Source organism: Megalops cyprinoides, chromosome 1 (genome assembly GCF_013368585.1).
Source record: "Megalops cyprinoides isolate fMegCyp1 chromosome 1, fMegCyp1.pri, whole genome shotgun sequence".
NCBI classification, from domain to species: Eukaryota; Metazoa; Chordata; class Actinopteri; order Elopiformes; family Megalopidae; genus Megalops; species Megalops cyprinoides.
Genome location: NC_050583.1, coordinates 28,000,758 through 28,023,014, shown reverse-complemented (window position 1 = coordinate 28,023,014; position 22,257 = coordinate 28,000,758). Strand labels below are relative to the sequence as shown.

The 22,257-nt window shown below is 37.7% G+C and overlaps 3 protein-coding genes across 3 annotated transcripts; 1 reads left to right on the top strand and 2 right to left on the bottom strand.

Moving 5' to 3' along the window:
- On the bottom strand, positions 1-4,971 carry pmm2 (phosphomannomutase 2). The gene is made up of 8 exons (XM_036539288.1): positions 4,839-4,971; positions 3,334-3,445; positions 2,855-2,931; positions 2,668-2,759; positions 2,146-2,245; positions 1,123-1,198; positions 928-1,043; positions 1-808 (listed from the first exon to the last, which is right to left on the bottom strand). The coding sequence occupies exons 1-8, from the start codon at positions 4,911-4,913 to the stop codon at positions 704-706; spliced, it is 753 nt and encodes a 250-aa protein (XP_036395181.1). The 5' UTR covers positions 4,914-4,971; the 3' UTR covers positions 1-703.
- Positions 4,972-5,370: 399 nt separating this feature from the next.
- Positions 5,371-6,799, top strand: tmem186 (transmembrane protein 186). The gene is made up of 2 exons (XM_036550395.1): positions 5,371-5,574; positions 6,104-6,799. Exon 2 carries the CDS (start codon positions 6,113-6,115, stop codon positions 6,797-6,799), a length of 687 nt encoding a protein of 228 aa, XP_036406288.1. The 5' UTR covers positions 5,371-5,574; positions 6,104-6,112.
- A 1,252-nt stretch (positions 6,800-8,051) lies between these two features.
- LOC118785118 (4-aminobutyrate aminotransferase, mitochondrial-like) lies at positions 8,052-19,240 on the bottom strand. The gene is made up of 16 exons (XM_036539659.1): positions 19,140-19,240; positions 18,582-18,655; positions 17,271-17,368; positions 16,660-16,689; positions 15,550-15,667; positions 13,622-13,671; positions 13,422-13,502; positions 12,757-12,849; positions 12,351-12,413; positions 12,175-12,238; positions 11,441-11,589; positions 11,005-11,142; positions 10,552-10,719; positions 10,264-10,410; positions 10,012-10,123; positions 8,052-8,410 (listed from the first exon to the last, which is right to left on the bottom strand). The coding sequence occupies exons 2-16, from the start codon at positions 18,643-18,645 to the stop codon at positions 8,289-8,291; spliced, it is 1,497 nt and encodes a 498-aa protein (XP_036395552.1). The 5' UTR covers positions 18,646-18,655; positions 19,140-19,240; the 3' UTR covers positions 8,052-8,288.
- Positions 19,241-22,257: the final 3,017 nt, after the last annotated feature.

The window sequence follows — 22,257 nt, the reverse complement described above, 5'->3', positions numbered from 1 at the left end:
GCCAACGTGAAACATAATAACCAGTAGGTGGCAGATTCATCTCACAACAATAGCAATGTTCACGTCAAGACCCTGTGCTGATGTACAACGCTTTTAAGACCAATACATTCCAAGTACACTTCGCTCCAAATCTGCACATGTTCTACAAGGGTCTTGGAAGGAAAAACATGTAGCTGCCCTTTCTGGATCACATGATTTACACACATATATGGCACCGTTTGCACATTTACACTTGGGTCTCAGGGTGGTTAAAAGTTTTCCCTGAGGATTTAAATCACCAATGTAAACATTCTCTCTCTTTCTTGGGGACTCATGGTTAATTATGACTGACTATCATTATATCTTTAACTGGTATGCTTTTGGACTTCTTCTCATTTTGTATTTTATGAGATGAAATTGTAGGCAACGTCAGAATGTTTCAAATACTATTTTTTACCAAATAATCTCTTTTGTAACATAACATGAAACATCATAACCCACTCCCAGGGAAGGCAGGACCAAATAAACATTTACTGTAGCCTCTGTAGTGCAAGTTAAGGAGGACAGTAATACCCTCTACTGTAGCCTCCTATCTACAAGTAATCGCATATCATTACATTTTTAACAAAATTGTAAGTCTGAATGAAGACTTTCTTGGCTTACACAGAGGTCCCTTCTCTTTTCATATGCACTGCAGTGATGACCCTGGCTTTCTGAATGGCTCTCACTTGAAGAAGAGTTCCTCACAGATGTGCACGGTGTCTTCTGGACAGGAAACCTCGTGGCCAATAGTCCTGGAGTCTATGTAGATTTCATAGTCATTTCCACCCTTAAGAAGAATATGAAAGGAAAGACATTTCATATAAAAAAACAAACTACATGTTAATAGCAACAGTGGTTGACAACAGTGGATAACAGTGGTTGAAGAGGATGTTATGGGACTCTCACAGGTTTGGTTTTGTCACCAAAGAAGTGTATCTTCTCATAGCCGTCTTTCTCCACAATTCCCAGGCAGTAACGTTTATCCCATCCCTCAGGAAACACATCAAAGCTGATCTGACCCCCTGAACAAAAAACACACTGAATATTATCTTAGAAAAAAAAAGAATCTGATCAGTGTACAAAATAAGGCAATGCACTTACCTATGGAGAACACCAATCCCTTTCCAGCAAATTCTTCGCGTAAGACTGCAACAAACTTTTCTCTGATATGCTCCTTCTGGAAGAAAGGATGAGAAAAAATATATATCGAATTATAAGTACAAAGAATTAAGAATAAGAAACAACTCCAGAGAAAATCTATAATCATAGGTGACTTGTATCAAATACATGGGCTTTTCTGTGCTTCTTCATAAGTAGACATAACAGTTCTTGAAACACTAAAATAATTACACAGAAATCATACTGCAAATCGTTGACGTTATTCATGTTTCACAAATGTTTATCATGTACATATGCTTTAAAAGAATGTGAATACAAATTAGTTCAATTCTGTAGTCAATCACAAAGCTTGCAAATGAATGTTACTCAAAATACTTTCTTAAACACCCCATTATTATTCAAAAAGATAACAAAAGTACTGTTAACATACATAGCATGATACTTTATGATCATGGAATAACTGACCACAAAGATTTTTTTTAAAACAGCTATCAGCTCACTATTGCCAGCAACTCCACAATACAAGGCTTAAGCATGAATGATAACTGTGGCATAATTTATGACCATGCAGACCTGTGCAGCTGTCAAAGATATTGATGTGACACTTATAAACTGTCAACCTTAATATTAATTGTACTGAAATTCTCACACAATTATGTACTGATAAACACTAATATTTCCATATGTCCGTAAGTAATTCAAGGCAGGGGAAATGTTTATAATGTTGCATGTCAAAAAACATGTATCAAGTATAGATTTCTTGACACAAAGTTTATGTGATTTCTGTGAGCAAATGCCTGCATTTCAAAGCCCTCCCTCACAATACAGGTATTGAGGGTTAAATGGAGTAATACAGGAATGAATGGTTGCCTTCTACCCCCTCGCTGCCTCCCAACCTGTGTAGCCAGTTGGTGATGTCACACTATATTGTCTCTAAGCACCCAGAAATCAATGTTGTTGAAGGAGCGGGGAGAGAGAATGGCTTGTAATGTAACTCTGGCTTACTTTATCAAGTTCAAAGAATTCAATTCGTTCTTCTTGGCTGCAGCTCCTGCCTACTGGAGAGACGTTCAACATTCCATTACGGAACTCAATGAAGGTCCCCCTTCAGGAAATGAGACCAAAAACATTCATTAACAGTGTTAGGAGGTTTACATCTGTAACATCCAATCAGACGGCTCCCTGGGGGAACATCCTGTAAGGCGTGCAAACATATTTGCGAATGAAGCAAGTGAAAACTAGTCCTGTTATAATTATTGTTATTAACTAACTTCTCACATAAATGAACACTCTGCACCAAGTGAGAAAGACTTTGGAACTTCACATATTTGACTAGAATAAACCAGACCAGGCACAATAATTCCAAAATGGGAAAACAACTTAAAAGGTTATAGGTCATATAAAGACTAACTGAACCAACCCAAAATAACATATTAATATCTGAGATGGAAAAGATTAATGTTAAGCTTGGTGGACTGCTGATGATCTACCCCAATGCAGGAAATTATGAATGTGCTGTTGTCTTGCCTCTTTTTGGGTAGTTTAATCTTTGCCATGTAATTCAGACAGAAATTGATGAAGTCCTGTAGCAGGTCTTCACCCAAATATGCTTGAATATTCTGGAAAAGCAAAGCAAAAAAAAAAAAGATCCATCAGATGACACAGGCCAAAACTGTGATGTTAATTTTATGTGATTGATGAAGTTCTTCCCCACCTGCACTGAAATCAGTTTTCCATCTTTGTAAGCAACCAGTCCATTTTCGGCAAACACATAGTCCACTTTGTCCACCACTAATAGCAAAAAATCAGATGAAAAATGAATATATTATGTACTTCTAGCAAACTGTATATTCACCACCTCCTACAGCATGGGCTACAGAGGGATGTTACCCTATAACTTGTTACATTTATACATTTATTTTCTAAATTGTGGTTAATTTTGTATTTACAAGCTTTCACACCTGCTTTCACAACTGCAGCTTCTGCAGTTTCTGAGTTTTGTCAGAAATAATGGTATACTTATACAGAAGACAATACTATTTGGACCTCTTGTGTGTTTTTTAGACTGCATTGAGCCTTACTGAAATGAGCATCAGAGGCCTTACTCTAGCACATTACTGAATTCCATACTTTACTTACTGATAATGTAAACAGACATACAACATTTTGATAGAGGTCTGAAGTTAAACTCACCATCATTTCCAAGTTGTTCTTTGATCTTTTCAAAATCTGATCCCCCCACCACTCCTACTCGTACTTTCGTTCTAAGCTTCTTCAGAAACTCCTCCATCACAGGTGTGGCTTTCTGTAAATGAACAGACCTCTTTATCATATTATGCGGTGCCATAAAGAATTCTATGTCACCACCCATGTTATGTGTGACATCATCATAACATTCTCATTTGATATGTCATGAAAATGTCACTCAAAACACATATAAGATAAAATGTATCATGTCACATTTGTATGACAATGTAAGTCAAGTGTTCATGAATGGTCATGTATGGCTTATGAAGGACCGTTCATTTAATGTTAATAAAAAATGTACGCCAATACCTACTCTTTAAGGGCTGCAGAAGACGTGTCATAAAACAATCATAAAACATTTATTTAGTATGTAGAAAAATATATTAGAAACAAATGTTGAGGGATTTTGAATAAACATAATCTTTAAAAGGGGGAAAAACTAGCTGGCTGCCTTGCAGACTACTGCAGACACTCTGCAGTAAGATCAAATCCAGTGACCCAAATCTTTAATTTTACTTCTAAATGAAAAGCTGTTAGTTAGGATGGCAAGTTAAATTTGATTTACTGAATGATGGTGCATGCCCCTTACCTATACAACACGGACAGTAAGGCACTTTCGAGATTTTCCTAGATAAATAACAACATTTACCAGGTTTACCATCACAAGCGTTTACTACTGCACTGACATCCAGAGTTTGGAACAGTCTGAAAGAGCAACACAACAAAACGACAAATTCTCCACATGCACCTTTTTCCTTTTCTTATTTTCCTGTCGCACTGCATAATCGCAATGCTTCAGTCCTCGTTTTATGCGTCACATTATTGGTTTCTCTTTAAATTCCGCCGATGGATTTATCTGGTCATTGTATTATGTTCAACTCTTCACCTCGACTGGCCACTGGCAGTGTTACACAAAAATATTTCTCCTCCAAAACCGCCAGTCAAAACTAAATACGCTAATAAACCAAAGCTTGCCAGTCAGTCAGTGAGCAAGCTCACTAATTAACCAACGTTAGGTCACATCTTCCTAGTAATGATTCACTATGATCACAGCTCGCTAGCTCACTGTGTGACTAGTGTTTAAGTTTGAAATCCGGAATTCCAACAAGCAGCTCGCTCATTCCAATCTGGCCAACTACCCAGATAGCCAGTCACTTCCTCATTCATTGCACTTGAGTCGGTGTATTTTAATGAAGGACACGCACTGGCAAATACACGTTTCCACATTAAAACCTCATTTAGCATTTGTGTTGTTGCCGCTTTTTCTATTCAGTAAACATTAGGTAGCTAGCTACCTAATGATGACGTGTCATCATGTTAACTAGTTGGTGACTGAAAGCACCATACACTGTAGCTAGTTACGACAGTACCAGAACGTAGCTATGTAGCTACCTAGTTAGCTACACCAAAGAATACCAGAATCTTGGCAAATGTTTGCTGTATCAACTCACTTGGCGAGCAGCTGTAAGAGTTCCATCCACATCAAATAAGCAAAGTGTCGTTGTATCCACCCCTGAAAGTGTCATTTTATGTACTGGTGCTTAGCAAGCCGGCTTGCTGTACGCTTCATTCAGATCGTACAACTGTATGGAATGACGAGTTACAGGAAGGCAGGCCGATTGGGGAATTTAGATGTGTATTCACAGACGTAGTTTAGGGCAGGTCTGGGCAGAATCACTAATCTCTTCAACATAAGGATGGATATATTCCACACAGATACCTGATATTAGCTCATCCAGTTCGTATACAGATCGGAACATGCACTGTCTCTGCTCTAAGTTGACGCCCATTTGTCGTCGGACAGAGTAACGTCATACTGTAAGGCCACTTGGGATATGTAGTTTACTGCTGCTTTTTTATGGACCGAATTCCTTTCAAAAGCGCCCAGCTGATTAAATCCAAGCAGTTGCCAAAATAAGTAACTAAAATATGATTAGAACATTTTTGACCCACAGTTTTAATCGCAGTATTTAATTTTGATACACAACGTACACAGGATTGACTGCTGACGCGTCGGGACCTTGAGAAGATCGTGCACTGAACATAAAAGCATCTCGTACACACAGGAACTGACCTCAAAGCTCACGCTGTATGCATTGAGGGATATGTAGGCCTTCCGAATACTGCTTTCACGAAGGTCAATATTTACACTTTCCTGGTCTGTGGTTCTTTCAGGAATACTTCCAGGTAGGTCTCGTGGTCACTACCATGCTATGTGAATGTTTTAATTTAGTAAGACGCTTATTTATTATGCGATTTAATATTACAAGGTTATTGAGAAACCAGGAACAGAAGGAACATAGCTGTAGCTCCTCTCCCGTTAGTATACACTGAAACGCATCCAAGGTTTATTGTGCAAAGTTGTACGCTTCTAGTTTTGGCGTCATGCACTCAGTTTCTGTAGAGTAACTATTATTGTTGTTTTTCAGTGATGTTACTAAAATACACAGTTTTATCTGCATAAATGTGGTTCATAAGGAACTGTCATTTAGCTAGTGCAGACTGATGGTGTAATGCTGATGTAGCTAGCTAGCTAGTTTACCTGCTCGGTCACAAAGAAAGCAGCGCTTTATTTATAACTATTGTTTGCATGTGGCTGTCTGTCATGTGTACCGGGGTATATTTATCTACAATGCCATTCATATATTATGGAACACTTATTGCATGAGTCGCTAGATTGACTTATTCCCGATCTTGTCTGTTGTTTTTTCTTCAGCATAGGCAAATGCTTTTCCTGCGTATAGTCCCCTCTCTGGCGTTTGGCTGTCGAGGACCCTCTTTGCTGAAAAACTGTAACTGGCTCCTTCGTGGCTTCCCCCGCATCCCGCATGGATGTAGCCAGGTGCACGTCGGACGGACAGCGGCACTCCATAATTGCCGCGCTTTGTCCACACTGCCCGGCACCCAAACTGTCTCGAAGCCTGTTGACCATCACTCTCATAACTTTACCCTCATTTACACATTTCCAGCTATAAAGGTCCTCAGAGTAATATCTCGGCTTAAACTGTTTCAAACTGGAATCACTTTTCTTCTGCTTCCACCTGTACATTACCTGTACTTTCAGGGCCAAGTCACATACAACCTGATGTGTTACAGCACTGGAATTGCAGTCTTTGCTGCTATCATGCTTTACTCACTTAGTCACTACCTCAGGCGATTTGTGGGCATGATGTATTTGGATGACTCCAAAACCACACTGAAGGTATCCCACCTCACCTTCTGGGGCTATCGACATGACATCTACCTGCCTGTATCTGATGTTATGACACTTGGAGACACTGGTGATTCCAGAAATGAACCTCTACTTCGCTTGAAGCGCTACAGCTGTCCGGACACCTTGTATTTCTCCACACGGCTGGGACGTGTTGTGGACAAACAGGCCTTTGAGATGGTCTTTGGAAGTTTCTCATAATACTTGTTGGTTTCACTAGTTCACACAACAGTGTACCACTATCGGAATGAGTTTAAGTTGGTATATTTAAGAGAAGTTCCATATAAAAGTAGAGTAGTATTGATTGGAAATGTTTTCATTGTCATTTCACAAGCAATTGTACAATAAATCATGTTTGCTGTAATAGCAACTGTCAGTTTGATTTATTTTGGTAGTTTTAGTATATTTGGCATATTGTTAATAGATGTCTACAAACTGAGCAAATACCAAGTAGTGCATTAACTTTTTTTGCCTGCTCAAAAAATTAATGTAATGTGTTGTGAAGAACATACCAAGTCAACAGCATATCTTACTTACAGAAAAGCTTTTAACCAGGCACTTTCAGTGGATGCCATTTCCCAGAACACTTTGGGTGCCTTAATGGGACTTAAATCCAGTGCTGTCCCTTTGCTTCTAACAGTGTTGTACACCAGCTTGTTATACTAGAACCCAGTATTTAAAAAATAACTTTTGGGTTCTTGAACATTGTACTAAATACGGTGTGGTGCATCACCTGTGTTGCTTTGCTGAAATAACAAAAATGAGGAAATGGTAAGCAGACAACACCCAAATGTTGATATCAGTGTAAAAAATTCAGTGATTTATCACAGCATGGATAAAAATAATGAAAAACTGGAGATTGATACATACAGCATAGTGTTCAAAACTTCAGAAATCTTTAATGGATATACTTGTGTAGGGGAAACTATTGAACCAAACTGCCCCCTGTTAATGTTGCAGTAAATGCAGTTACTTCATGTTGGGTTTCTGCTCTAATACTTTGAAATATTATCCTAGTTACTACCTAAAAATGCCAAAGGTCAAAACTGGTTCTGAAAAAGAACTTGGTACATGAGTCACATTGTATTCAACCCTAAAACCATAGAGCACCTGTATTTTTGTATGATACTTCAGAATAGTTATTTAGACTAACTTGTATTTATCATTAACCACACTCTTGTCCTAGGCAGAAAGATGTGGCATACTTTACAATATCAGTAATGAATGTTTTTTTTTTTGTTTCTGTGATTGGATAGTGAAGTACATGAACAGTGACTTTCTGTTCAACTATTCTAGTGTGTCTAAATCATTATCTACAACATTTACTGGAAATAAAAAGGCAAAAAATACCAAAGCACAATCAGATAAGACCATTTTTAATATAGTCACTTACTCAAAATAAATCAGTCACAACTGCAGAATACCTTTTGCAAATGAGCAGTCTTGAGTGGGATTAGAGAAGTGAAGTGCTTATGTAAAGCAGTTTATGAGAAGTGTGTAGGTACTGTGTTAAATTAACCACAATCCTGTTGCACATCATAACAGCATTTGATATGGCTCCACTGCTTTACTGCTTATATGGTATGTGGGTTTTTAAAAATGACATATGTTTTAGGGGAAAAAGTTGTCACAGAAAAAGAGAAATAACTGGTCGACAAATTTGTGAAATGGTAACGGCATCTCCTTGCTCTTATTTGAACTCGGCCAGGGCATCGTTGAAGATGTTGAGAAAGAGATGGGCATGATGCTCCTTGAAAACCAAAGCAGGGCGAAATCTGATTGACCTTTCTCCACAGCCACCCAAGACCACACCTGTACCAAAAACAAGCAATCCTCTTAGAGCTCTTTAACTGGTTTTACTTGTGAATTTCACAGCACTGTTATGTTCAATATTAATCTGCATCTGAAGTTACCTATGCCATGTCCCCTCAATAATATGTTGGTGCTAATACAAAATTGTTTTATTTCCCTGAATGTAAGATGTGTATTTGTAAAAACATTGGAAAGAAGTTTCTTTTGCTGGTCAGTATGATTTAGAAGTTCCTGATCCAGTTTTTATTGCAAGATGAACCATGCCTACATTATCTATGAAATCACAGAGATGTGTGCTAACTAGGGTTGGGTACTAAATGCCCGGTGCCCTATACGACCAGTATCTACCGGGCCGAATCGCATCGCAGATTTTGGTCCCTCAATTCGGTGCCGCTTAAATGCCTGCCCTGAGCTGTTGATATATTTGCCCTCTGGTGCTCCGAAACGGACGTTACAGTACTGTAACTCTTATTTAGTGTTAGATTATTGTAGATGGGTTAGGTTTTATTTAGTATGTGAATTTGTTATGTAAATTTGTGTTTTGTATTTATTTATATTTACATACTTAAATACACTTTAAACTGTTAGCAGTTAACCCTTTCACGCGTATGGTCACACCAGTGTGATTAGCTGTTTAGCGCGTACGCTAAAACCGGTGTGATTAGAACACTAGATTGGACAAATTCTAGCTAATTTTTGCTTTGAATAAACAGTGATTTAAGGTTTAAAAATATTGCAAATGCTAACTGAAAACAATGAGAAGCTTAATAACGCTAATGAAAACATAATGAACCATGTAACAACACGTGCTACATAGCATAAAAATAAGTTACGTGCGAAAGGGTTAATATATTGTTCAATTTCACGTTCAAATTTGCCTTAGCAATTCAAAAAGCCGTTCTTTAATGTTGTCAACTGTTTTGTGCTTTTCGGTTCAGGCACTCTTTAGGCACCAGTACTATTTTAAAAGTATCGTTTTAGCACCGGTATTGGAAAAAAACCCAAATGATACCCAACCCTAGTTCTAACAAAGCATTCCATCATAATAGTTTGTCAGTCATTATCAGTTATCAGTCAAAGGATGTCATACAATGAGTGAACCGTCATGACCCAGTAAGTACACACTTTTTTTTAGTTGCCAATAATGCAGTTCTCATCACTACTACACAGTCAACCAATGAACCCATGCAGGAGCCACCAGCAGGAAAATGGTGCCAGAGGATAGGACAACCTACTAATGCTATCTGAATTACTCACAGGGACCCATATGGACCCATTGTGTTGAGAGAAGTGACAAGGAAACCCTGGCTGACCTACCCACTTCTATCCTTGGTGCAGCAATGACAGTTTGATCTGTCAATGTGGGCTCACAAGCATTGTCAGAAAACAACACTTGTAGTTTCAAAACCAGGCTGTGGGGCTCAGCCTGTGCTTGAAACAAGCACTTTTACTGTCTGAACCACTTGGGAGCCCCCCTCTGCAGTTTTAATACATCCTGTTTTATGTTCCCATTTAATCATCATCTGCTCTAGTTTTTCCACACACAGTCACACAGTATCTGCAATCTGCTGTACTCAAGTTCTACATGCCAATTTCCTTACCTTTGTTTCTTGCCTTGAGGATAAGGCTATTGCGTGTGGCTTCATCTTTGACATCAATGGCACAGAAGGTACCTAGCCCCCTTGCAGCACTTAGGAGGTGGGGGTAATGAGCCTTAGAGAGAGAGACATCTGTGTTACACACCCCCACATATTTCCTGTCATAGCACAGACTTTAACCACTGTTTTGTTCACTCTGCTCACTTGCTTATACCTCTTTTGAAAGCAAAACTCCACCCTGCTAAGGCATCATACCTGCAGCTCGTATAGACCTTGCAGCATGATGTGTCCAGAGCGCTGCACTTGTTCCAGCAGCCTCTCAGTCTTTATTACATTCAGCACCTCAACCAAGAACAGGTTTTTGGTTTGATCCCCCATCCATGTGTTGAAGATTCTAAATGGCTGTGCAGAACACAAACAGAAGCATACTCAGAAGATTGGCTTCATTGCCTAAAAATACCATTTTTCTTTTTAACATTTTGTAAATGGGTACAGATACTGTTCTATAACCTCAATACATTTTAGAATGAATTTAGGAAGTACCTTGTCAGGCATGAGGTCATCCTTGTGGTAGTAGCCACCTGTCAACATCTTCTTGCTGAAGGAGACAATGTCAGCAGGGTCATCTAAACCCCAGTGCTCATGGGCCCAGAACTTCCCGGTGGCACCACCCCCTGTCTGCACCTCATCCACATGGAAAGCACATCCATGCTGGGGAGTTGCAGAGACAGAAGAAATGTGTTTCAGAGGGGGAGGTATAGTCTCTTCCACACAGGATAAGTGTGTACCTGCAGTTTGTACATCCTTTCTAATACATGTGTATTAGAAATGTGTGTTGAGATGTTTGGATAACTGGTCAATAAAGATGGTAAACATATTCCTAGAGTGGCAAGGCCTGTGCATGGTTAAGACCATCATGTAGTAGGAATATTATCCCTCTTGTACAAATTATTAGTAAAAGAGTAACAAAGAAAACATATGCTTTGTAACACCTACTTTTCGTGCAATTTCTCTTAACTTCCTGTAGAAATCAAAAGATGCATGGTTGTCTCCTCCTTCAGCCTGTATGGGCTCAATCACAATACCAGCAACTGGTCTGCCCTTCTGCCCCCATTTAACAATGAGATCCTCAACCTAAAAGACAACCACAAATAATCTCAAGGCAGGTGATACTGTAATAATTCTTTTTCTCAACATGAAACTTTTCATTTCTCTTCCCAGCTTTTACTGCCCTCAACATTGTCAGTCCTTTCTGGTGTCACAGCATGCACCTGCACAATCATATGTGACATTTTACATGTAAGATAATATTTTATGATTCTTGAATATCAGTGAGATCTTTCATTTAAATATACACTAAAGTATCGTGAGGTTGTGCCCAGTTAGACCATTGTGATCCTGTCCGATAAGGTTGGAATGGTATGAGTCTGACCTCCTCCAGACAGCGAGCTTCTTCCTGCGCATTTTCACGCACAAACTCTTCCAGAGGGTACCGCAGTTTGGGGAAAGGGGCAATGGGCCAGTCAAAGGAGGGCACGTCCAGCTTCTGGATAGCCTTTGTGTGTGTTGTAGCCAGGCAACCTAAGGCAACAGCCAATTAGTTGATCCAACACTATCAGCATTCCTCTGTATTCTGGACAATGCATTATGCAGCACAGTATACTAACTTCAGTTTTACATTGCATTTACATTTGGCAGACAATCTTATCCAGAGTGACTTAGATAGTAAGGGTACAAAATGCATCTGATAAAGTTGGAGGAAGAAAGAAAGAGACAGAACACAACTGACCACATCCCGATATGTCAGTCTCTCACAGAGTGCTATGATAACTAATGCTACTGTAACTACATGTGTGCTACAGTAAATCATACATGCAATACATAGTCATGTAAACAAGGTAGATAGGAAAAATTGTAATATCAGGATGAGAAGAAAATTACTTGAAACACCAATTTTCAGCTACAGCTCATCTTCATACTTGAGTGTTAAAAACAAATATTGGATAGCGCCATTACCAATGCCATATCACTTCCACTTGAATAAGTTTCCTATTAAATTTCAAAATGCCTTTGTATTTGAATTGTTGCAACACTCATGGAACACTAAAGAATCAACTAGGATATTGTCAGGATACAGACAAGATCAGACGCAAGTGTATTTCTCACCAAGAGTTCTCCCATGAAAACCACCCATGAAGGACAGAATGCTCAAGTCAGGACACCCGGGTACCTTGGAGAAGAAATCCAAAAACAAACTATAAAAAAATTCATAAACCTGTATAAATGTGCATGGGTTTATAAAAGACTTCCCTCATAATGGATAGCTATGAAGAGTGATTTACCTGATTGACCACAGATGATCTCAACTCCTCTGATGTTGGTTCTTTGTGTCCCCTCTGTTTGCTCTGGGGGGATAAGACAAACAATACTTGCCTGAATGAATGATAACAGTGAACAATGAAACTGTAGGTGAATTTGGAGCAAGTAAAGCTTGTACTGGTATGAATGCCAGACTCACCTGAAAATGAACACTATTTGAGGGTTTGTTGCTGTTGCTATAGATGTTTCTGTGACTATATTTGTTTTCATGTATGCATATTTTGCATATGCTGTAAATGTCTTGAGTGTGGAAAAAGTTTTTTTTTTTTAATTTTCTTTACATTTTTAAATACATTATGTTGCACAGTAACCCGAAATGAAGATGTCTGCTATATGACCTAACAGAAATAGCTATGATAACATACTTACTCTGTACCAAATGAATATGGCTTTGTAAGCATTCTCGTTGGAGCAGGAACCACAAGCCATTGTCTGCACCCGACTCATTCCTCTGGGGGCCACCTGGTGGGAAGAGACAGGATGGGATATTTCCTGGGGGTATTCCCACTGTTTTTCATAAATCAACTTTAAAAGTGGCATCTGTAGAAGGCTATACAAGGCTTTACCTCTCAAAAAAGCATACCAGCATTAACCGTGAAGCTGCAAGTGTTAATTTGAAATGCCAAGCTTAATAGGTTAAACAAGATAAATAGGTGTGAAAGTGTACTGAAGTTGATGTAAAGAAGTAGAAAAGCTTCAGTTTCAGTGAGTGACATTTTCTGGTTACTTGACCCAGTTTGATAAGACTGGATATCCCAAGAACAGATCAATGAACTCAATAATCTTGTTTATGTGGAATTAACTATCTTACGGTTTATCTTACAAAATAACCCTGTAACTTGGTAAGTAGGTTAACTATTGTATAACTTTAGTGTCTCTCTCCAAGCATAAATGTCTTAGCATAACCAAAAACAGCAGGTCCAACAGGTTGCAATAAAAATATTCAGTGACTTGAGAATTATAAAGCCAGATGTAACTATAATTACAGTTTGCCTTATGTTCAAGAATGTCTATGATGTGAAAGGTGAGCTTACTGAAAGGAGGCCTTCAGCCAGCTTTTCAGGAAAGTTCTTGGGTGGTAACATTCCAAGAGCTGGTCGGTTTACGAATGCACTCTGAGAAAGAGCAAATTCAAGAAAATGTGTTGAGGAACAAACTATCATGCACGAATTTGAATTTAGATTTCTTCACATGATATTTCTACAGATCACCATATTAAATTCTTCTGTCTTACCAGATTGTGACGATTTACCATGACATTCAGAAGGGCTGGATGATTGTATCCTATTACAGAAATTACAGAAAGAAATAAATTAGGTTGTTTTATTTACCTTCTGACTATAATCACAGATGATGTTTGAGAATACATTCCTACTGGAGAGGCCAACTGACTTGTCACCAACAGCTTGGGGTGTGCTTGCTGGGACTTGGATGTTCAAACTTTCTTCATTCATGGAAGACTTTCAAATACATATCAGGTGTTTCATCCTCAAAACTGAGTGTCATATTTTATTTTATTTATTTTAGTATATTAGAAATTCAGTAAACAATTTATAATTTGAAACAGATACCACTATTTTTAAAATTAGAATAAACACACACTGTTGACTTAAATGATCATTCATTTTGTTGTTGCTTGCAGAGCATTTTAAATCAATTTCAGTAATACTATCTGTTATTCAAAGTTAAGGACAAAATACATTGACTATCAGAAATCTTCCCCTGCACATTCAATATTCAGTCATCAATGACACATATATTCATTCTTCATAATTTATGGTGTCTGATATTTTATTAATTTTTATTTGCAGGTTCCAGCCAGCAGATTAATACATTTATCTTTATGTATGTTATTAATTTTTTCATCCCACTATATGACGCACTACAAACATAACAGTATAATGCATGCCTGAATGGTCTCTGACAACCTGTAAGGAAGCAGTTTAGAAACAATTATATAGCTTATAATGTCAATTTTAAGTGACAGGCTTTACATAGCATGAATGGTGCAAGGATATATTCTGGTAATCTTTTTGACTTCATGGGTTCACCCAAAACTGATGAATAAAAAATGTGTTTCTTACCTTTGACCTAAATCTGACTGGAGACTAATCTGACCACAGTACTATTTCTGTGTCTCTGGTGGTTGTACAGGCTTTGAATTACATCTGCAGAGGAGTGTATTTTATTTATAAGATGAAATTGTGTTGGATTCTGAAATGAGGAGTTAAATGTCATGTAGAAACTAGATATGTAGATAAATATTTTCACAAATTAATGAAATTATAAAAATATTGTTACCAAATTACAGACCTTACAAAACTAATTTCCCTCTGTAATGCATGCATTATAATATCTATACACAGAGGTCATGATAGAAATTATGAAAATTAATGGGGGCATTCCCAAAAAATATATTAAACTTAAGTAAAGAATAAACAAAATTCTATCTGATGGGCAGTAGCTAAGATTATTTTAAGGAATATTGTTGTTTTGATGACCATTTGTAACACATGATGACCATTTGTAACACAATCTCATAATATGTTTTTCATAAAAACAAAAATTTAAATTCAAGGTGACCCATGAGTTATGAAGTCCATTTAGTTTTTTTTTTACCTTCACTTGGAAATTATGGAATAATTTTCCCAATTTAGTGTGATGAATTCAAAAATCAATTGTGATGAATTTCATTCTGGTCTTATTTTCATAATGTGCTCACTTCATTTCACTACCACTCCTGCCTCTCTGACATGGCAGAAAACCATAACAACTAAATGGGTCATGTTGGAGGAGTTTCAAGGGGCAAGATGTCTAATGAATTTAAGCTTGTACCTTAATGCCTGGAGGGCAATCACCTGTTAAATCGAGAAACAAATACAACCATTAAAATAAAGTACTAAGTATGACCCATCAGGTCCACTGGCTACTGAGACCCTGTGAGAGAGACACCACAGACAGTTATAGGAGCTAAACCCTCTAATCTTCATTTGATTGTGTACACCTATTTCATAAATCATTGTAATGTTTTTGGAGTGGACTGGGGGTTCAACATTATGTACTGCTGTTAGTGCTGTAAATTATGGTATTGCTCTAGAGTGGTGACTGGTCACAGCAATACATGCCCACTTTTCCACAGCAAGAAGACGGTGGAGTTCTCACCTATGGGGATGGAGGCGATCTGGGTGTACACATCCAGCATGCGATTGCCATCCGCGTCCACAAGATAGTTCCCTCGGCTCGCTTCATAATCACAGAAGAAATTCAGCGCAGTAACATTCTGTATGTGGAGGGTGGGTGGGGGGAATGGGGGGAAAATGCCAGTGTAAGGTTACAAACTGTAAGGTTTGGGGACATTGAGCTCACATTTGGCCACATTTAATAGGAACAGTTCGCATTATTAGCCCGATGCTAAGAAGAACAGAAATTGCTACAAGGGCATCACAATAGGAGAAGCAGAGCATGACATATACAATTATATCAGCTGTATAACTGCAAGAATTAGGAGATCATTGCTGCAAATCAGAAATTGACAGTTACAGTAAGTGAGGAGGAAATGAAACATGCGATATGCGAACAATGTAAGAAAGCATTCCTTTGCGTGAGTGAGTGCAATAAACTGGTACAATACAAAATGGGGAATGTAACATATATTGCAAGTTTTGCAAAATATGAATAAATGAAACACGAGATAATAAACCAGTATTTAAAAATCACAACAACACTAAAAATCTAAAGTTGATGCAGGTTAAGGGAAATCCTTTGTCAAAAACGTATGGGAAAAGAAGGAACTCGTTCTTGATTTTATAGTCTCTGTGCGAATATTCAATCTGAAAAAGCTGATCTATCAAAATAAGCATTTTAACCAAACATGTAATGAACAGCAGTGCAATTCTATCAACCACTCAACGTTGCAAAGTATCTGCTGCAGGCTGCTTACTTTCTTGAAACCAAAATCAAACAACTGATCAAAATATATGACAGCGTGTCTTTAGCCATTAATTAATCAACAGATGCAGAAGATGATTATGTTTATATTTTGTTTTGCAATGATAGTTAATTACAGGTGATGGAAGACTTGTTCTGGCTGATACAGTGTATCTAAACAATGTAAGATGACCTAGCGAATGCATCTGAAGTCAATTTTAAGATGTGACTGTGCTTTGACAAACAACATGAACTATACTCTCAAGATTGGCAATGACGTCCCTCTAGTCTTATTGCCAGAGAGATGTCAGAATGATGTTCTCCCCACAGCCCATGATTTCTCACCTGAATCTGTCCCAGCTGTTTTGTTAGCTCCTGTAGAGAAAATCAAGAAATTATCACACAAAAACCTGTCTTCAGGTAATTCCCATGTATTTTATAATGTAAATGACTAAGCTATATTTATATAGTTTTTGACTGACATTTGAACTTTTCATGTTTTACAGTTTTAATTTCTGACCTTAGTTACAAAGGTCCTGTGGACTGGATATGTCATTTACAGTTTTCTGTCTTTAAGTACTTTAACTGAGTATCTACATCAGATAAAACTGATAATGCAATTACTTTATTCCAGGTGAAAAATAACACTTTTTGACACATGCCTGTTAAAACACATGCCTGTTTGTCCAGATTGTCCTTATCTCTGAAGCATGATCTGCTCTTATACCATTCTATGGCTAACATGGGATTATTCAGGTGAAACTCTCAGAGGGAAAGTGAGAATCATGATAACACTCAACGCAGGCAACACTATCACTTGCAAGAGGAATCGGACCTGCTAAACCCCAAAGGGTCAGTTGCTATTCCAGGTCTATAAATCTTTGACTCCAAAGCAGACCTTGCTCCTTGATTTAGTTGTTTTACACGGTGCACTGTATGCAGTGTCAATCTCTTACCCTGGATTTTGGGCCCGGAACTTCTGTTTTCATTGACGGACCATCGTATTCAAACTCTTCAACGCTATTTGTTGCTGCTTGGGTAACATATCTGTATCCTGTACAAACATTGCAGAATTATTTTCAATTCTTTGAATGCCATTCCCATTACAGAAGATACTGTCCCATTTACTTGTGGAATGTGCCCAGTTCATAGTGGATTCTGCATATGACCACGAAACAACAGTGGTGTTCAGTTACAGATAAACATGATATGGCAGTCAACATCCTGTTGACTTCAGAGTCCCTCAGGATGAACGAAGAATATTGTTGTATATACCTAAAGGCAGAAACAGGATTTGAAGTTTCATGTTTCGTAGGTAAATGGTTGCAACATTAAGTGCAATACATATAAATGTAGTGTGTGAATTTTGCAACTTAAAAAAACACACTGTTTAATATGTAGTGTACAAAATCATCAAAATAATGTTACTGCTTGTTGGCTTGTTCATAACCCACAATTCTCCATGTGTAATTTGGTACAGAGGAAGCTGTCTGTAAACAAGCGTCATCTCTTTGGCCCTCCTCCAGGAGCAGTGGTTACAACACACAGCAAGAGGACCAAACCGGATTGAAGCAGAGGACTCTCAGTTTTTATGACAGACAACCTTTGTGCTTTCCCATTAAACAGATGACCCTGACTTTGTACTGTCAGCTTTCCTGAACCTTAATGCACATGTCCTGTCCAGAGGAAAATAAATGAATAACCTGAATTCACCAGGGAGTAGCCAAAATATTTCATTTAAATAATGATTTGATGATCTGAGTAATGCTCTCACAGAACTGCATTTACTTGAATTCCAGCTTTACTTTCCTCTTTCTATTTTTTTTTTTTTTTTTTTTGCCTGTAGCTTATACTGTGTGATAGACTTAAAGCAGCGTATCCCAACCCTAGTTCTGAAATGTGCACTAGTTTCTCTTTAAGTAACTGGTTAGCTTGAGCTGTTGAATGAATCCAGATGTGGGTTTGACATCTTAGTTGCACTTACTTTCATTTCATGATAATTCATGCTATTAAACTGTTATTTGCAGGGAAATTACTAAAATTTATATGTGAAAATAAACTAAAGATAGCCACCTAGTTACAAAATGGGTAACTATTTCTGGATAGTTGAATGCATTTCAAATAAATTACATAAAATAAATAAATTATGCTTTGAAATACTTTTTGAGAAATGCCTTTAAACAATCGGGCTATTTCTTTTATTTGTGAATGTTTTACATGTGTAAATGATTTTAATAATGATAGCGGTATCATCCATTTTTACTCACCTAAGGCAGAGAGACGCAAGCTGTGCTGTAAGGACAGGGTTCGGCTAAGCAGGTTGGAGGCCATGCTTTCGTGCCTGAGAGAAAGAGAAAGAGAAAAGGAATAAAGTAATTCCTATACTACAGATGTTTACACTGTGAGCTCATATTATTTCAACTTTATTCTTGAAATGTTGGGTATTTTTTTCTCGAAATATTTCGAATTTAATCTCGAAATGAATGCCAAAAAACAAACAAGCCACAAGCAAACAAACGTCGGATCGAAGATCCCCACCAATAGGCTGCCATCCCCTATCCACCTCACTGGATATAGAATGGAACTGATGCGATTAACTAATGCATTTTATGTGTTATCTCTATGTTAGCATTTCTGTTAATTCTGTTTTCCAGGTCAGGTAATTATATTATATTATGTACATATATATATATGATCATTGTATAGATGCGGTATATCAAATACATTTGAAATCTGAAACACTGATGTACTATCAATCGAGTGTGTGCTGTGTTGACTCATTGCTGCCCACACAGAAAAAAGAGTAGGAGATGGAAAAGACTCACCGTGTTGAAATGTGATCTGTCTGAGTTAAAGGGAACCAATTAGGTCACTTGATCACCGGTGCCCTAACCTCAAGAGGTAACAGAATGCAGAACAGCTTGCACGTTTATGGATGCCTTCAGCCGTCTTTAAAACAACGACTTAAATTTGGGTGGGTGGGGGCGTGGGCGTGGGGGGCTTTTCATATGCTTTCGTAACTTAACTACCAAAAGATCCTTTTTCAAGGGATAAGAAAGAACATTACGTAATAATTTCAAACACAGAGGACGAATGGTTAAGTTTTAAATTAACTATTTTTACGAGACAATGTCAAAAGGTTAGGACAACTAGATGAATAATTTCCAATTATTGCAGCGGGATAGAAGCAAATAAACATTTACAGCACAAAAGCGTAGTCTTTTATTTTAAAATTGAAATTTAGTTTAATATGAGATGTTTAGCATTAAACTACTGACAAAAGGATTACTAGTAACAAAAGGTTAGTGAACCAAATGCTATACTTGTAACATAACAGAGTTGTGTTTTCACAATTGACAAGGGATGAGTAAATTGGAAGCATGAATGACCTTGTTACAATATAAAGTCAACTATTACTTCGAGACCAGTGGTCAAAAATAAATAAAAAATTACATTTTAAAATATTGTGAAATACAAATCTGTCATTCAAATGTGGTTCTATTTATATTTGGCATGCCGTTAAAGCCGATAGTGGTTAAAATAAGTCTGGTAGTGGTTAGGAATACTCCTCCAAGATTAGGTTCGGTTTCTGTTTAATGAAGAAACGTCAGCGTCAGAAAACTTCACGAGCAGTATAATTTAGTGAATGAATGCATTTCATAAAGACACCAAAACAAATATAAGTTGTGGGGTGTATTTCATCAGTTGTGGAAGGAGAGTCCGGTGTTCCACTAGATTAGTTTTACTCTCGATAGCCAATTACTTGCGTTATCTTATGCTTCGCCACAACAGCTTGTAGCTTGTTACATCGTTTTGTAACCTCTATCAGTTTGTTCGTTGCGAGTTTAGTTTTTGCTGCCGATTTGGTTATATTGTTTTGATAATTAGCTCGGCGTGGACGTTTCGATCGCAGGTTTCAGTCTTTTTTACTTCCAGGCCCACACCGGAATGTTGTTACCACGGTCTGAGACAATTGCTCATTCAATTTGAATGGATACACTTCTGTTATTTTGTGCTGGACGTTGCAAAATGAATGTAATGTTATATATTTTCGTATATATTAATTACAATGATTTAAACAGAACAGTTGATTTACCTACTTGAGTTAAACATAAAACAGAACGGACGTGCTCCCATCGACTTCACTGTGTTCAGAACGGAAGAGCTGGGGTATGGGCAGATTCTCTGGGCTTGAAGGACATCACATTACCAGCTGGCAGAATCTCAGCATGTGGGGAAAAGGGATGAAGGAGGGGGATCCAAAAATTGAAACTAAGTGGGTACAAGTTTCAAAATGCAATGCAGTCTCTAGTCGACTGTGGCGGCAACGAAAATATCACCCATACCAAAAGCAACAATCACTTGTTCTGAGTTACCTGTGCAGACTAATTTGACCTCAAACTCTCAACATCAGTTCCCCAATGCTTGGCTCCCTAAAATACACCTTTCACACAAAATCACTTTTAGTAACTTATTTCTGTCCATTGTTTTTCCTATTATTTAAAGTTTTCCAGAGTGGGAATCTCCTCTTCACTTACATTTAATATAGCTGTCCATGCCTATGGCAATTTTATCATGTCCATTTTCCTGGCTTCTTCCTTGCTAAATAACATTTAATAAAACATTAACTGATAATCTGGCTGTAGTTTCAAGTGTCCTACTGCCACCTACTGTTTATAGTAGACAAAAACAAAGGGGAGCTCTTCATGATGAATATTTTCTTTTTGAGTTTTAGAATTCTGAGCTTGCCACTACTTATACATTTGGACCTAGATCAAATAGTCGAAGTTAGAGTTTGACTGAATAGCTGTCTGATAAAATATATTCACTGAAGGTAACATATAGTTTTGGTCTTTTAGTTGATATAACGTGGGACAGCATATCAACTAATCTTTATGTTAAAACACAAACACTGGCACAAGCCTGAAAGTGCGCGTTTTTAAGTTATTTCTGTGACAACAGGCATGCAGTTTCATTGATTCAATCAACACTACACTTTCTAATAATACAAATCTCTAGCCATATTAAGTTCACATATTCACATTCTTGTATTCTTATATTCAAATTCTTTTCTTTTTCAAATGACTCAAATTTCCACTTTGGAAATCAAATAGTTCTCTGTCAGTAGAATCTTTACGCATGTCAACACACTCACTACTCTGCTTCACCCTCGATACTCCCGGCTCTGCCTTTTTAAAGGCTGTCGTGACAGAGTTCTAAAGCAGGCACAGGTGAAAACAATTTGTCATTGGTCGACATGACATCACGCTTAAGTTCACTGCTGTATAAAAGTAGTGAGAGTGTTACAATAGCCATTGAATGTTGAGTGTGTTGGGAGCAGTTGTTAGCAAGCTAGTAACTCTTTTTATAACCTCTGCAAATGCATGCCATGTAATGTAAAGTGGCTTTTGCTTGCTTGGGCAATTGTACTAATGTGATTTAGCTAGTCTACATTATCTAACCTAGCTTATGGGAGGTGTTAGCCATTGTAATATATGAATCCTGTTTACACTTACATAATTATGAATGGAGAATAATTACTTACATAAAATCATTTTGAATTCAATACCAGTGTTCTACATGAGACAAAATGCAAAATGATGATCATCAGATAGGCAATACTGTGTTTATATGAAAATTGACATGGAACAGTTCTCTTTTTATTCTCCTTAGAAGTCGTATACAGTAATTATTAATACAAGTGTCCGTGCACTACAAAAGAGTTTAATTAACTTTAAATACGTTCGTCTAGCAAGGCGTACATCTCATGAATCTAAAAAACATACAAATTCGGCCGCCTCCCTTTACATCATTACAGCAGCACTGTGGTGGCCATGTGATGAAAGCAGACAGAACCTAGCTCTAAGGGCTGACAGTTTGCCGCGTTGGCGACCACGGGGATCTTTCCTAGCGAATGTAAATATAGGAGACCTGTCAGCAAGG